This window comes from Schistocerca serialis, chromosome 8, assembly GCF_023864345.2.
Source record: "Schistocerca serialis cubense isolate TAMUIC-IGC-003099 chromosome 8, iqSchSeri2.2, whole genome shotgun sequence".
In the NCBI taxonomy this organism is placed as follows: domain Eukaryota; kingdom Metazoa; phylum Arthropoda; class Insecta; order Orthoptera; family Acrididae; genus Schistocerca; species Schistocerca serialis.
In genome coordinates this window covers 436,122,516-436,140,314 of record NC_064645.1, presented here as the reverse complement: position 1 = coordinate 436,140,314, position 17,799 = coordinate 436,122,516, and the positions used below count along the sequence as shown (strand labels likewise).

At 46.7% G+C, this 17,799-nt stretch overlaps 1 protein-coding gene across 1 annotated transcript in view; it reads left to right on the top strand.

The window, feature by feature from the left end:
* LOC126417053 (uncharacterized) overlaps positions 1-17,799 on the top strand; it is a 111,825-nt gene that overhangs the window by 81,000 nt on the left and 13,026 nt on the right. The window contains exon 3 of the mRNA XM_050084945.1: positions 3,830-3,980. Within this exon, the coding sequence (XP_049940902.1) occupies positions 3,830-3,980 (151 nt within the window). The remainder of the gene's footprint in view (positions 1-3,829; positions 3,981-17,799) is intronic.

The window sequence follows — 17,799 nt, the reverse complement described above, 5'->3', positions numbered from 1 at the left end:
CAGTATATTGTGAGTATGAGCTATAAAATGCATACCGTAATAGCTATGAGCACCTGTTCGTCTTCGATACTGTGAAACATATCTCTTCTACTGCAATCTCTTTGGTTTCCTTATATCTGGAACAAGAAAAAAATGTCCAGTAAATATGGGCTCTAAAAGTCATACCTTAAGAGATAACTGCCATTTCTTCGTCTTCGATACTGTGAAACGTATCTCTTCTACTACAAGCTCTTTGGTTTCCATGCATTCGGAAACAAGCAAAAATTTTCAGTAAATATGGGCTCTGAAATGCATACCTAAAAGCTATGGGCACTTGTTCAGTGGAAGAGATGTGTTCCACAGTATCGAAGATGAACAAGTGCTCTTACCTCTTAAGATACGTATTTTAGAACCCATGTTTAGTAGACATTTTTCCTTGTTTTGCTCCCTACCTCTGAAAGTTACCTACCTTATAAATTCAGCAACGACAGTACAGGTACATGTATTCCAGTGTCAGAGCAATTAGAACGATTTTCGCTTATAACTTTGGACTCTATCGTTTCCGGACCAGAATCCCTTACCTCAAATTAAAACATGTGACCTCTTCCATCATTCCTGAACGACTGTAGCATCATCACGGAATCACCCTGTAGAAAAATGAACTGGATGAGCATCCACGCTAAAGCCGCAGAATTAATTTTTTGTGAGTCACCAGTCTTTTGACTGGTTTAATGCAGCCCGCCAAGAATTCCTCTCCCGCGCCAATCCCATAATCTCTGAGTAACAATAGCAACCTACGTCCTCAATTATTTGTTGGAGGTATTCCAGTCTGTTTTCCTCTACGGTTTTTACCCTCTACAGCCCCCAGTAGTACCACGGAAGTTATTCCCTGATGTCTTAACATATGTCCTGTCATACTACCCTTCATCTTGTAAGGGTTTTGCATATATTCCTTTCCTCTAAATTTCTACGGAAAACCTCATTCCTTACCTTACCACTCCAACTAACTTTCAATATTCTTCTGTAACACCCTATCTCAAAAGCTTCGAATCTTTTCTTTTCTGTTTTTTCAACATTCCATGTTGCGTTACCAGACAATGCTGTGCTCCAAACGTACATTTTCAGAAATTTACTCGTCAAATTAAGGCCTATGTTTGATATTAGTAGACTCCTCTTGGCTCGGAATGCCCTTTTTGCCAGTGCTCGCCTGCTTTTTATGTCCTCCTTCCTCCGTCCGTCACAGGTTATTTTGCTGTCTATGTAACAGGATTTCTTAACTTCATCTATTTCATGACCATCAGTCCTGATGTTAAGTTTCTAGCTGTTCTCATTTATGCTGCTTCTCAATACTTTCGTCTTTCTTAGATTTTTCTCAGTCCATGTTCTGCATTCGTCGGACTGTTCGTCCAGTCAGCAGATCCTGTAATTCTTCTTCACTTTCACTAAGGATACCAATATAATCAGCGAATCGTATCACTGATATACTTTCACCTTGAATTTTAGTGCCACTCTTTTATTTCCGGGATTGCTTTCTCAATATATGGACTGAAGACCAGGGCCGAAAGACTACATCCTTGTCTTACACCCTCTTCAATCCGAGAACTTCGTTCTTGGTCTTCCACTCTTATTGTTCCCTCTTATTTCTTGTACATATCGTGTATTACTCGTCTTTATCTATAGCTTCCCTTATTTGTCTCAGAATTTCCAACATCTTGCACCATTTGACATTGTCGAACGCTTTTCCCAAGCTGACAGATCCTATTAACGTGTCAGAATCAGTAGTGACTGGGCCAAATATCTCACGAAATAAGCGTCAAACGAAAAAACTACAAACAACGAAACTCGTCTAGCTTGAAGGGGGAAACCAGATGCCGCTATCATTGGCCCGCTAGATGGCGCTGCCATAGGTCAAACGGATATCAACTACGGTTTTTTAAATAGGAACCCCCATTTTAATCACATATTCGAGTAGTACGTAAATAAATATGAATGTTTTAGTTGGATCACTTTTTTCGCTTTGTGCTAGATGGCGCTGTAATAGTCACAAACATATGGCTCACAATTTTAGACGAACAGTTAGTAACAGGTAGGTTTTTTAAATTAAAATACAGAACGTAGGTACGTTTGAACATTTGATTTCGGTTGTTCCAATGTGATACTTGTATCTTTGTGAACTTATCATTTCTGAGAACGCGTGCTGTTACAGCGTGATTACCTGTAAATACCACATTAATGCAATAAATGCTCAAAATGATATCTGTCAACCTCAATGCATTTATCAATACGTGTAACGACATTCCTCTCAACAGCGTGTAGTTCGCCTTCCGTAATGTTCGCAGATGCATTAACAATGCGCTGACGCTTGTTGTCAGGCATTGTCGGTGGATCACGATAGCAAATATCCTTCAACTTTCCCCACCGGAAGAAATCCGGGGACGTGAGATTCGATGGCGTGCGGGCCATGGTATGGTGCTTCGACGACCAATCCACCTGTCTTGAAACATGCTATTCAATAGCGCTTCAACCACACGCGAGCTATGTGCCGGACATCCATCTTCTTGGAAGTACATCACCATTCTGTCAAGCAGCTAAAACACCTAGTTGGGCATCATCATTTGTTGCGGGTCGTGGTTGATGTTTCACATGTGGCTGAACACTTCCTGTTTCCTTAAATAACGTAACTATCCGGCGAACGATCCGGACACTTGGATGATGTCGTCCAAGATACCGAGCAGCATACATAGCACACGCCCGTTGGGCATTTTGATCACAATAGCCATACATCAACACGATGTCGACCTTTTCCTCAATTGGTAAACGGTCCATTTTAACACGGGTAATGTATCACGAAGCACTGGCGGAATGTTACGTGATACCACGTTCTTACACGTTTGTGACTGTCACAGCGCCATCTATCACAAAGCGAAAAAAGTGGTCCAACTACAACATTCGTATTTCTTTACGTACTACACGAATATGTAATAAAAAATCGGGGTTCCTATTTTTTAAAATGCCGTTGATATCCGTTTGACCTATGGCAGCGCCATCTAGCGGGCCAACTATAGCGCCATCCGTTTTCCCCTTAAAGCTAGACAAGTTTCGTACTTTGTAGTTTTTTCATTTGACCCTTATTTCGTGAGATATTTGGCCCGGTCACGATCAATGGATCACAATGTATACAGGAAGGAGAGACTGTACGCTTTTTGTAACAGCTTATTTATTACTGCCAAGAATTCGAAAAATATCCAGTAAGATAACATCAACATCTACATCTACATTTATACTCCGCAAGCCACCCAACGGTGATTGGCGGAGGGCACTTTACGTGGCATTGTCATTGCCTCCCTTTTCTGTTCCAGTCGCTTATGTTTCACGAAAAGAACGACTGCCGGAAAGCCTCCGTGCGCGCTCGAATCTCTCTAATTTTACATTCGTGATCTCCTCGGGAGGTATAAGTAGGGGGAAGCAATATATTCGATACCTCATCCAGAAACGCACCCTCTCGAAACCTGGACAGCAAGCTACACCGCGATGCAGAGCGCCTCTCTTGCAGAGTCTACCACTTGAGTTTGCTAAACATCTGCGTAACGCTATCACACTTACCAGATAACCCTGTGACGAAACGCGCCGCTCTTCTTTGGATCTTCTCTATCTCCTCCGTCAACCCGATCTGGTACGGATCCCACACTGATGAGCAATACTCAAGTATAGGTCGAACGAGTCTTTTGTAAGCCACCTCCTTTGTTGATGGACTACATTTTCTAAGGACTCTCCCAATGAATATCAACCTGGTACCCGCCTTACCAGCAATTAATTTTATACGATGATTCCACTTCAAATCGTTCCGCAGTGTATCAAGGTTGCAGGGGCTGGGCAGAAGCTGAAATGTCGCTCGTTGCCGACTCGCTGGCGCGACGTCACCGGAAGGTGTTACCAGCAGCGCCAGGCCCAGACGGCTGCCCCTGGACAGACGGCAGCTGAGAGCGGCCAGTGTGACACGTGTGGGCTGACTCGCTGGCAAGAGCGGCCGGTGAAAGCGGCGCCACCTGTCGCATCACACGGCGCTCTTCCGGCTGCCGCCGCTGTTTCGTAACGCAGGACACAGCATTAGCGCCATCAGAGCCGACGTGATAGGCTCCCACTCTCACGACTGCACTCCGACTTTGTTTGCCGAGTTGGGTCCGTCCATAAATCCTTTTCCTGTCCCCGTCAGAGTTTGGTTTCGACGTCTTGTCGAGAGTACAGCTGTCAAGAGACGGAGTGCTGGCGCCAGTGAATAAACAGTGTTGTGGTAGACCGCTGCGGGCTACCTATCACCATTCGCCTTACGTTCTTCGAGGAAATTACGGTAATCCTGAACCAATATGGCCGGTTACTGCACTGAACATATACACGCCCCGGACTAGTGCACCGTCCATTGTGGAGGGTACTTCTACCAAAGTTACTCACACTCCGTGATCAGCGCGACGATGAAAACAGAGTCCTGTCGCTTCTCCAGGAAGTGTTCTGTACGCTAAGACACGCAACAGCATGATTTTTTTCCATCGCGTACAAACTCTAGGGATTAATAATGAGCGTATGGCATTGGTGGACGGGAGACCCCTCGCGGTTCGGCCGCCGCTCCACAAGTTCTTTAACGCCACTACGGCGACTTGCGAGTGAATGAGGATGAAATGATGATGAAAGACACACAACACCCAGTCATCTCGAGGCAGATAAAATCCCTGACCGCGCCGGTGTAGTGGTTAGTAAAAAAGAAAAAGAGAAGAAAAAGAAAAGAAAAGGTTGACAATGTGGGAAGAAATGGTGAATAAAAAAGGAGTTTTTAAAATCGTTAATGACCGTGAAAAAGGGAAAGAATGAAATGCAAATCGGACTTCGTATTACAGAAAAGCTATCGGACTTCGTGATTCGGAAAAGCTATTGTTGGGGTGGTCCTTGTGGCGTTTCTGAGCCAAAGTCAAACCAATTTCCACTACAAAAATTATTTGAAAGAGAACAGAGAATAACAAACTGTGATTAACAGGGGGGAATGGCGTAGATAAGAGTTCATTCATTACCAAGATAATATGTCTTCTCTCGTGCGGCGTTCAGGTCTTGTTCTCCAACAATATCCTGCTTCATTTCTGCATGAAAAAGTTGTAGCTGCTCCAAAATCTTGCAGTAAATTTCATCGTCCAGGAATTACTAATGTCTACGAATGAATACCATCTTGATATTGAATGCAATGTATTTTACGGCTGCTTCCATCCTCCAAATTTCATACAAGCTTCCACAATACTATATGTCTGCACATCAATAAGTTTTTACATCTTAATCAGACCAAGACTAACCAATAAGTTTTTACGTCTGAATCACACCAAGACTAGCGAATAAGTGAAGTTAAGCTTTCGCTCTCAAGAGACAATAGCGGGTAGAAAACAAGAAGAGTTACAATATTTTCTCTACCGTCGAGCGCTCATACAGCTGCGACGGTATAATTTATATCTGAGGGAACGAGTGTAGCGCGGCGAAATTGAAAGTCCCACTACACCGGGAATCGAACCCGGAACCCCGTGCGCGAGAAGCGAGAGCGCTACCGCAAGACCACGAGCCGCGGACACTCTAGGGATTGATCGATGAGAGGACGCGGAACAAAAAAGGTCTAATGAACTTACGTCCGAAAATGCATGGTTTCCGCGCTACAGACCATTTATTCAATCATACATTGTTACAGACACTGCGGTCTAATAAGCGCTGTAGCATGCAGCCATAGTTACAGTATGTATGGTTTTCTCCTAATGGATGGTACTGTTCCTCAAATCCTCATACGTCATGCCCTACCGTCCTCTGCTGCAATAGTAAAGGTAATAAGTTTCCTTTAATTTACGTCTATGGTCACAAACTTTTTGTTACCATAGACATAAATTAAAGGAAACTTATTACATATGCGGGTCATTGTTTTCTCGCAACAATGCCGCAGCTTGTGTAATTGGTAGTTGTGTCCGATTCAGTTCTCTTCAGATGTGATACAGCGTTGTACACAATGGTTCCGTATTCGAATCGGGAGCTTGCCGACATGGTGTGTGCTTACGGAAAAGCAAATGGCAACGGGCGGCGGGCAGCAAGATTGTATCAGGAGACCTATCCGCACCGACAACAACCACAGCACTCAATGTTTGCAACAGTGTTTCGCCGCTTGTCTGAAACAGGGTCGTTTCAGAAAGCAGGAAATCGTTAAGGACGTACGCGAAATATTCCGACACCAGACTCGGAGGAAAATGTGATGAACACTGTGGAAGGCGACCGCTGTGCCAGTACCAGGCCCGCCCGCCAGTACAGGGTAAGCCGGACGACCGTGTGGAACATTCTCACAACTGTTACTACCGTTGTCATTTACAGCGTGTGCAGGGCCTATTAGCGACAGACTTTCCACATCGGGAGCAGTTTTGTCACTGGTTTCTGCACCAGGCAACGATTCCGGGATTTGTGTCAGCCATCCTATTCACAGACGAGGTCACCTTTACGCGGGCTGGTATCTTCAATTTTCATAACAGTCGACTGTGGGAGAGTATTCAGATCTCCCATGGTATGGTGACAGCGAATCATCAGCATCGGTGTAACTGGAATGTGTGGGCCGGGATAATTGGCGACCGTATTTTGGGACCAATCTTTCTTCCACGGCGCCTAACAGGCCGAAACTATCGGCGTTTCTTGCGGGTGACTTTGCCTCTCCTGCTGGAAGGAGTGCTATTGATGATTCGTGGCTGCTACATGATGGTGTTCCAGCCCATTTCGCCGTTAACGTCCGGGCACATCTCAATCGTGTCTTGTCTGGACGATGGATCGGTCGATGGGGTCCAGTTGCATTGCCAGTTCGTTCACTAGATCTCAACCCCATGCGATTTCTGGTTATGGCGCCATCTCAAAATTATTATTACTGCAGAGCCCATTCCAGATGAGGATACGATGGAGCAGTGTATTCATGCTGCCTTTGACATTGTTCGGATGCAGCCTGGCCGACGTGAACTTGTGAGACAGAACATGCTACGGCGCCTACACGCATGCGTTGAGGCACATGGAAACTACACTCCTGGAAATGGAAAAAAGAACACATTGACACCGGTGTGTCAGACCCACCATACTTGCTCCGGACACTGCGAGATGGCTGTACAAGCAATGATCACACGCACGGCACAGCGGACACACCAGGAACCGCGGTGTTGGCCGTTGAATGGCGCTAGCTGCGCAGCATTTGTGCACCGCCGCCGTCAGTGTCAGCCAGTTTGCCGTGGCATACGGAGCTCCATCGCAGTCTTTAACACTGGTAGCATGCCGCGACAGCGTGGACGTGAACCGTATGTGCAGTTGACGGACTTTGAGCGAGGGCGTATGTGGGCATGCGGGAGGCCGGGTGGACGTACCGCCGAATTGCTCAACACGTGGGGCGTGAGGTCTCCACAGTACATCGGTGTTGTCGCCAGTGGTCGGCGGAAGGTGCACGTGCCCGTCGACCAGGGACCGGACCGCAGCGACGCACGGATGCACGCCAAGACCGTAGGATCCTACGCAGTGCCGTAGGGGACCGCACCGCCACTTCCCAGCTAATTAGGGACACTGTTGCTCCTGGGGTATCGGTGAGGACCATTCGCAACCGTCTCCATTAAGCTGGGCTACGGTCCCGCACACCGTTAGGCCGTCCTCCGCTCACGCCCCAACATCAAGCAGCCCGCCTCCAGTGGTGTCGCGACAGGCGTGAATGGAGGGACGAATGGAGACGTGTCGTCTTCAGCGATGAGAGTCGCTTCTGCCTTGGTGCCAATGATGGTTGTATGCGTGTTTGGCGCCGTGCAGGTGAGCGCCACAATCAGGACTGCATACGACCGAGGCACACAGGGCCAACACCCGGCATCATGGTGTGGGGAGCGATCTCCTACACTGGCCGTACACCACTGGTGATCGTCGAGGGGACACTGAATAGTGCACGGTACATCCAAACCGTCATCGAACCCATCGTTCTACCATTCCTAGACCGGCAAGGGAACTTGCTGTTCCAACAGGACAATGCACGTCCGCATGTATCCCGTGCCACCCAACGTGCTCTAGAAGGTGTAAGTCAACTGCCCTGGCTAGCAAGATCTCCAGATCTGTCCCCCATTGAGCATGTTTGGGACTGGATGAAGCGTCGTCTCACGCGGTCTGCACGTCCAGCACGAACGCTGGTCCAACTGAGGCGCCAGGTGGAAATGGCATGGCAAGCCGTTCCACAGGACTACATCCAGCATCTCTACGATCGTCTCCATGGGAGAATAGCAGCCTGCATTGCTGCGAAAGGTGGATATACACTGTACTAGTGCCGACATTGTGCATGCTCTGTTGCCTGTGTCTATGTGCCTGTGGTTCTGTCAGTGTGATCATGTGATGTATCTGACCCCAGGAATGTGTCAATAAAGTTTCCCCTTCCTGGGACAATGAATTCACTGTGTTCTTATTTCAATTTCCAGGAGTGTATATTCAGCACACACTATAACTGTGGCTGCATGGTACAGGGCGTATTAGGCGCCAGTCCTTGTAACAAAGTAAGACTGAATAAATAGTCTCTAGCATGGAGATCATACGTTTCCGGACATAAGTTCATTAGACGTTTTTCGTTCCGTGTCCTCTCATCGATCAATCCCTAAGGGTTTGTACACGGTGAGAAAAATCAACCTGTATAGCAACGGCGTCTGACTTGTTCAAGTCTCAGAGTTCGGGCTTTCAAAGATACACACAGCAAAAAAAAGTTTTGCATCACCTCGGTTCCCAGAACTCCTGAAGATAGACGCTGATTGTGGATATTGTATCACAGACACAGTCCCTTTGATTGTTCAGAGCTGTCACGGAACCCGTTCAAATGGTTCAAATGGCTCTGAGCACTATGGGACTTAACATCTGTGGTCATCAGTCCTCTAGAACTTAGAACTACTTAAACCTAAGTAACCTAAGGACATCACACACATCCATGCCCGAGGCAGGATTCGAACCTGCGACCGTAGCAGTCGCGCGGTTCCGGACTGCGCGCCTAGAACCGCTAGACCACCGCGGCCGGCCACTGAACCCGTCCTACGATGAAAACAAAAATGCATGAGCAGCGCCTATTAGAGGGGGGGGGGGGGGGGGGTCCGACAGCCGATCAGTTCCAGTCATTCCACCAGGAAGGAGGTACACGGCTCGTGTTGGCTGTAGTTCAACCATGCCTAGACGGCCAATACCACGGTTCGATCGCGTCCGCATTGTTACTTTGTGCCAGGAAGGGAACTCAACTAGGAAAGTGTCCAGGCGTCTCGGAGTGAACCAAAGCGATGTTGCCCAGGCATGGAGGAGACACAAAGAGACAGGAACTGTCGATGACAGCCCGCCCAAGGGCAACTACTGCAGTGGATAACCGCTACCTAAGGATTATGACTCGGAAGAACCCTGACAGCAGCACCACCATGTTGAATAATGTTCTTCGTGCATCCACAGGACGTCGCGTTACGACTCAAACTGTGCGCAATAGGCTGCATGAGTCGCAACTTCACTCCCGACGTCCATGGCGAGGTCCATCTTTGCAACCACGACACCATGCAGCGCGATACAGATGGGCCAAACTACATGCCGAATGGACCGCTCAGGATTGGCATCACGTTCTCTTCACCGATGAGTGTCGCATATGCCTTCAACCAGACAATCGTCGGAGACGTGTTTGGAGGCAACGCGGTCAGGCTGAACTGAACGCCTTAGACACACTGTCCAGCGAGTGCAGCAAGATGGAGGTTCCCTGCTGTTTCGGGGTGGCATTGTGTGGGGCCGACGTACGCCGCTGGTGGTCATAGAAGGCGCCGTACGATACGTGAATGCCATCCTCTGACCGATAGCGCAACCATATCGGGAGCATATTGGCGAGGCATTCGTCTTCATGGACGACAAGTCGCGCCCCCATCGTGCACATCTTGTGAATGACTTCCTTCAGGATAACGACATCGCTCGACTAGAGTGGCCAGCATGTTTTCCAGACATGGACCGTATCGAAAATGCCTGGGATAGATTGAAAAGGGCTGTTTATGGACGACGTGACCCACCAACCACTCTGAGGGATCTACGCTGAATCGCCGGTTTGAGGAGTGGGACAATCCGGACCGAGAGTACCTTGATGAACTTGTGGATAGTATGCCACGACGAATACACGCATGCATCAGTGGAAGAGGGCGTGCTATGGGTATTAGAGGTACCGGTGTGTACACCAGTCTCACTGGGTGGTAGCCTGTTTGTTGCCAGTCTGGTGGATATTATTGTATGGGATTTTCACCAAGTTCCTTCGCGTATTATATTCGCCGTACATTTGCCACGAGCTGGTTAACAATGTTTCATACCAAACGCTTGAGCACTACCCTTACTGCGAACGTTCTTTGTGATATATGAAATTGGAATCAATTTTCAAAAGTTCACAGAATTGCACCTCCACACTCAAACTCGAATCACGACATGTACATTGTCTTTCACGGCGAGAATGTTTCGCTCCGTTTGCTAAAAAAGTTTTAGTACACAGGGCTGGTTACAGAATATCTTTCCACACATGCGACTTCTCATTGGACGTTCCTCATCTCCCTGTCTCCCTTTTTTCCTGGTAAACTTTGACTCTTATCACTTTCTTCTAGTAATTGTGATAAGCACTACATGCAAATGCTGCAACTGAGCGCCTCTGGCGCCCCAAGCGGCAGCTACTAATTCTACATCTACATCTACATCTACATCCATAATTCGCAAGCCACCTGACGATGTGTGGCGGAGGGTACCTTGAGTACCTCTATCGGTTCTCCCTTCTAGTCCAGTCTCGTATTGTTCGTGGTAAGAAAGATTGAGGGTATGCCTCTGTGTGGGCTCTAATCTCTCTGATTTTATTCTCATGGTCTCTTCGCGAGATATGCGTAGGAGGGAGCAATAAACTGCTTGACTCCTCGGTGGAGGTATCTTCTCGAAACTCCAACAAATGCCCGTACCGAGCTACTGAGCGTCTCTCTTGCAGAGTCTTCCACTGGAGTTTATCTATCATCTCCGTAACACTTTCGCGATTACTAAATGATCCTGTAACGAAGTGCGCTGCTCTCCGTTGGATCTTCTCTATCTCTTCTGTCAACCCTATCTGGTACGGATCCCACACCGTTGAGCAGTATTCAAGCACTGGGCGAACAAGTGTACTGTAACCTACTTCCTTTGTTTTCGGACTGCATTTACTTAGGACTCTTCCAATGATTCTCAGTCTGGCATCTGCTTTACCGACGATTAATTTTATATGGTCATTCCATTTTAAATCACTCCTAATGCCTACTCCCAGATAATTTATGGAATAAACTGCTTCCAGTTGCTGACCTGATATATTGTACCTAAATGATAAAGGACCTTTCTTTCTATGTATTCACAACACATTTCACTTGTCTACATTGAGATTCAAATGCTATTCCCTGCACCATGCGTCAATTCGTTGCAGACCCTCTTGCATTTCAGTACAATTTTCCATTGTTACAACTTCTCGATATACTACAGCATCATCCGCAAAAAGCCTCAGTGAACTTCCGATGTTATCCACAAGGTCATTTATGTATATTGTGAATAGCAACGGACCTACGACATTCCCCTGCGGCACACCTGAAATCACTCTTACTTCGGAAGACTTCTCTCCATTGAGAATGACATGCTGCGTTCTGTTATCTAGGAACTCTTCAATCCAATCACACAATTGGTCTGATAGTCCATATGCTCTTACTTTGTTCATTAAACGACTGTGGGGACCTGCACCGAACGCCTTGCGGAAGTCAAGAAACACGGCATCTACCTGGGAACCCGTGTCTATGGCCCTCTGAGTCTCGTGGACGAATAGCGCGAGCTGGGTTTCACACGACCGTCTTTTTCGAAACCCATGCTGATTCCTACAGAGTATATTTCTAGTCTCCAGAAAAGTCATTATACTCGAACACAATACGTGTTCCAAAATTCTACAACTAATCGACGTTAGAGATATAGGTCTATAGTTCTGCACATGTGTTCGACGTCCCTTCAGCAAAACAGGGATGACCTGTGCCCTTTTCCAATCCTTTGGAACGCTACGCTCTTCTAGATACCTACGGTACACCGCTGCAAGAAGGGGGCCAAGCTACTTCGCGTACTCTGTGTAAAATCGTACTCGTATCCCATCAGGTCCAGCGGCCTTTCCTCTTTTCAGCGATTTTAATTGTTTTTCTATCCCTCTGTCGTCTATTTCGATATCTACCATTTTGTCATCTGTGCGACAATCTACAGAAGGAACTACAGTGCAGTCTTCCTCTGTGAAACAGCTCTGGAAAAAGACATTTGGTATTTCGGCCTTTAGTCTGTCATCCTCTGTTTCAGTACCATTTTGGCCACAGAGTGTCTGGACATTTTGTTTTGATCCACCTACCGCTTTGACATAAGACCAAAATTTCTTAGGATTTTCTGCCAAGTCAGTACATAGAACTTTACTTTCGAATTCATTGAACGCCTCTCGCATAGCCCTCCTCACACTACATTTCGCTTCGCGTAATTTTTCTTTGTCTGCAAGGCTTTGGCTATGTTTATGTTTGCTGTGAAGTTCCCTTTGCTTCCGTAGCCGTTTTCTAACTCGGTAGTTGTACCACGGTGGCTCTTTTCCATCTCTTACGATCTTGCTTGGCACATACTCATCTAACGCATTATGTACGACGGTTTTGAACTTTGTCCACTGATCCTCAACACTATCTGTACTTGAGATAAAACTTTTGTGTTGAGCCGTCAAGTACTCTGAAATCTGCTTTTTGTCACTTTCGCTAATCAGCAAAATCTTCCTACCTTTTTTAATATTTCTGTTTACGGCTGAAATCACCGATGCTGTAACCGCTTTATGATCGCTGATTCCCTGTTCTGCGTTAACTGTTGCAAATAGTTTGGGTCTGTTTGTCAGCAGAAGGTCTAATATGTTATCGCCACGAGTCGGTTCTCTGTTTAACTGCTCAAGCTAGTTTTCAGATAATGCACTTAAAAAAATTTTACTGGATTCTTTGTCCCTGCCACCCGTTATTAACGTTTGAGTCTCCCAGTCTATATCTGGTAAATTAAAATCTCCACTCAAAACTATAAGATAGTCGGAAAATCTAGTCGAAATAGTTTCCAAATTTTCCTTCAGGTGCTCAGCCACAACAGCTGCTGAGCCAGGAGGCCTATAAAGATACCCAGTTACCACGTCTGAGCCTGCTTTAACCGTGACCTTCACCCAAATTATTTCACATTTCGGATCTCCGTCAATTTCCTTCGATACCATCGAACTTTTTATCGCTATAAACACACCTTCCCCTTCACTGTCCAGCCTGTCTCTGCGGTATATATTCCAATCTGAGTTTAGAATATCATTTCTGTTTACATCTGGTTTTAGCCAACTTTCCGTCCCAAGTACTATGTGGGCATTGTGACCGTTTATTAATGAGAGCAGTTCTGGGACCTTTCTATAGACGCTCCTGCAGTTTACTATTACCACATTAATACTGTAATTCCCTGTTGCGTTTTGCCTACCGCTACCTTGTCGCGTCTCAGGAGGCGTCTTGTCGGGCCTGACGAGGGAATTCTCTAACCTAAAAAACCCACATGTGCACTCCACACGTACTCCGCTACCCTTGTAGCCGCCTCCTGCGTGTAGTGCACGCCTGACCTATTCAGGGGGATCCTACATTTCTCCACCCGATAGCGGAGGTCGAGAAATTTGCACCCCAGATCTCCGCAGAATCGTCTGAGCCTCTGGTTTAAGCCTTCCACTCGGCTCCAAACCAGAGGACCGCGATCGGTTCTGGAGCGACACTACAAATACAGAGCTATTACAAATGATTGAAGCGATTTCATAAATTCACTGTAGCTACATTCATTGACATATGGTCACGACACACTACAGATACGTAGAAAAACTCATAAAGTTTTGTTCGGCTGAAGCCGCACTTCAGGTTTCTGCCGCCAGAGCGCTCGAGAGCGCAGTGAGACAAAATGGCGACAGGAGCCGAGAAACCGTATGTCGTGCTTGAAAAGCACTCACATCACTCAGTCATAACAGTGCAACGACACTTCAGGACGAAGTTCAACAAAGATCCACCAACTGCTAACTCCATTCGGCGATGGTATGCGCAGTTTAAAGCTTCTGGATACCTCTGTAAGGGGAAATCAACAGGTCGGCCTGCAGTGAGCGAAGAAATGGTTGAACGCGTGCGGGCAAGTTTCACGCGTAGCCCGCGGAAGTCGACGAATAAAGCAAGCAGGGAGCTAAACGTACCACAGGATGGTGCTCCACCGCACTTCCATCATGATGTTCGGCATTTCTTAAACAGGAGATTGGAAAACCGATGGATCGGTCGTGGTGGAGATCATGATCAGCAATTCATGTCATGGCCTCCACGCTCTCCCGACTTAATCCCACGCAATTTTTTTCTGTGGGGTTATGTGAAAGATTCAGTGTTTAAACCTCCTCTACCAAGAAACGTGCCAGAACTGCGAGCTCGCATCAACGATGCTTTCGAACTCATTGATGGGGACATGCTGCGGCGAGTGTGGGAGGAACTTGATTATCGGCTTGATGTCTGCCGAATCACTAAAGGGGCACATATCGAACATTTGTGAATGCCTAAAAAAACTTTTTGAGTTTTTGTATGTGTGTGCAAAGCATTGTGAAAATATCTCAAATAATAAAGTTATTGTAGAGCTGTGAAATCGCTTCAATCATTTGTAATAACCCTGTAGTTAGCTCAGATTCCACCCCGCGAGCAAGGCTTTCCACATTCACCAACTCCGCCAACCGCCTGTATGAACTGAGGATGACCTCTGACCCCAGACGGCAGGAGTCATTGGTGCCGACGTGAGCATCAATTTGCAGTCGGGTGCACCCAGTGCTCTCTATCGCCGCCGGCAGGGCCTCCTCCACATCTCGGATGAAACCCCCCGGCAAGCATACAGAGAGAACACTGGCCTTCTTCCCCGACCTTTCCGCTATTTCCCTAAGGGGCTACATCACCCGCCTAACATTGGAGCTCCCAATCACTAATAAACCCCTCCCCCCGTGTGCCTGCTCGGACATTGCTGAAGGAGCGGCCACATGTCCACTCACAGGCAGAGCGGGCGATGGCACACGGCCAGCCTCCACATTGACCCTCTGCCTCGTGCGACGCGAACGCCGTTGAACCCGCCACTCTCCTTGAGAAGAGGGTGGCCCAACCGCGCCCGGTACCCGCGAAGATGTCTCGACAGCAGGGACCGTAGGTCAAGCATGTAACACCTAGGGTGTACCATGCGACGCATCGGACTCCCCACTGCCGCTGCACTCTGAGGCAGCAGCTTGAAGACGGCTGACCGTGGCCTCCAGCACGTTCAACTGTTCGCGAACAGTGGCCAGCTCTTCCTGCGTCCGTACGCAGCAGTCACACATCCTAAGAAATCATCCTAAGAAATGGACAATTTACTGTAGAGAGTTAAGTAATCAACTTTTCACTAGACTGCTTATTCACTAAAGACAGCTGACTAAACTGTGGTTACTAAACACTTCTTGTTGGAAACAATGAAAGTAAGCACTACCTGTCTGTGGCCTGTATTCAGAAGAATTATGTACGGCACCGATTTGTTACAAGAAAATGTACATCAAGATAAGAATCTAGTTAAACTTACGAATTTGTTTTTTGTTTTCAATTATAGAATAAAAAGGAGTATGTCCTGACATTTCAGGCCAATAAATGTTCAACGTGGTGCCCATCATTTGCTGCACACATTTGCAATCTACCGCATAATGAATGTCTTACACGACGCAGTACGTCTGGTGTAATGTTGCCACAGGCTGCCTCAATACGATGTTTCATATCCTCTGGGGTTGTAGGCACATCATGGTACACGTTTTCCTTTAACGTACCCCACAGAAGGAAGTCTAAAGGTGTAAAATCAGGAGAACGGGCTGGCCAATTTATGCGTCTGCCACATCCTATGAAACGCTCGTCGAACATTCTGTCAAGGGTCAGCCTACTGTTCATTTCAGAATGTGCAGGAGCACCATCATGTTGATACCACATATGTCTACGCGATTCTAATGGGACATTTTCTAGCTGTGTTGGCAGATCATTTTGTAGAAACTATGTATTTTGCTGCTGTTTGGGTTCTTTCAATGAAGTGAAGACCAATGAAATGGTCGCCAATTATTCCGCACCATAGATTTACCTTCCACGGTCGCTGTCGCTCTACCTGTCGAAGCCAGCGAGGATTGTCCACGGACCAGTAACGCTTGTTTCGTAAATTCACTGCACCGTGGTTTGTGAAACCTGCTTCATCGGTAAACAGGTAGAACTGCAACGCATTCTCTGTTAATGCCCGTTGACAGAAATTCACTCAATTATTAAAGTCATCTCCATGTAATTGCTGATGCAGCGACACTTGATACGGGTGAAATTTGTGTCGAAGTATGCACATTACACTAATTCGACTCATTGCACTGCCTCTAGCGATGTCACGTGAACTCATGTGTGGGTTCACGGCAACACACTAACTGCACCTGCTTCTCCTGTGATGGATTTGTTACGAACCCGTTTGCGTATTACGACCATACATATTGCGTACAATTGTTTGCAGATGTTTTCAAATGTGCGGCTCGTTGGATGATCTCTGTCAGGGTACCTTTCTGCACGCAACGTGCAGGCTGCAGCTGCATTTTGTCTACACTCGCCATAGATGTGTATCATCTCCGCCTTTTCAGAGTTAGAATAAATCATTTTCACAGTTCTTGCAACACTGTACATACTCTTGTACTTGCGACCTTCTCACGTTCCTAATGTGCGTACTTTTGTTCTTACTTGTGTACAGTATACTACCACAGACGTCCGGTAACAAAGTGTACTACAGTTATTCTGAGTACAAGGACTAATTCAGCAATCGCTACATGCAGACATTGAGACAACCAAACTCGTAAACATCGTAGTCTTCGTAAACATACATCTGCAGATCTTGTTTGTTACAACACGCGACTGAACGTCGTACGTTCCAAGCGTCAACGTTACGTTGCAAATTACTCCGGCTGTACTTAACATTTTACAATGTAACAACCTGCATTAAGTATTTGTTTCTATTTTCAGTTGTGCTAATAATAATAACAGGTGTCCACCTAATAAAACATAAGTATGTGTTGAAGATCATCTTCCGTGCATTTCTCAGTGGTATGTACTAACCAATTCCACCAGCCTCTCTCCTCACTTTCGGTCTGTGAAATTGGTTATTCAGTGTTTATTGTGATTTGGGAAGTTTTTCCAGTGGTAATGTTAGGTGACTCACTCTGTATAAGACAACAAGTGTCTGGTGCAGTTGTGAGATCGGTTACTGCTGCAAGATTTGTGTGAGTTTCAATGTGGTGTTATAGTCGGCGCACGAACAATGGGACACAGCGTCTCCGAGGTAGCGATGGAGTGGTGATTTTCCCTTACGACCATTACACGAGTGTACCGTGTATATCAGGAATCCGGTAAAATATCCAATCACCAACATCGCTGAGGCCGGAAAAAGATCCTGCAAGAATAGGCCCAACGACTACTGAAGAGAATCGTTCAACGTGACGGAAGTGCAACCTTTCCGCAAATTGCTGCAGATTTCAATGCTGAGGCGTCAATAAGTGTCAGCACGTGAATCATTCGACGAAACATCATCGATATGGGCTTTCGAAGGCGAAGGCCCACTCGTGTACCCTTCATGACTGCACGACACAAAGCTTTACGCCTCTCCTGGGCCCATCAACACCGACATTACTGTTGATGAATGGAAATGTGTCGC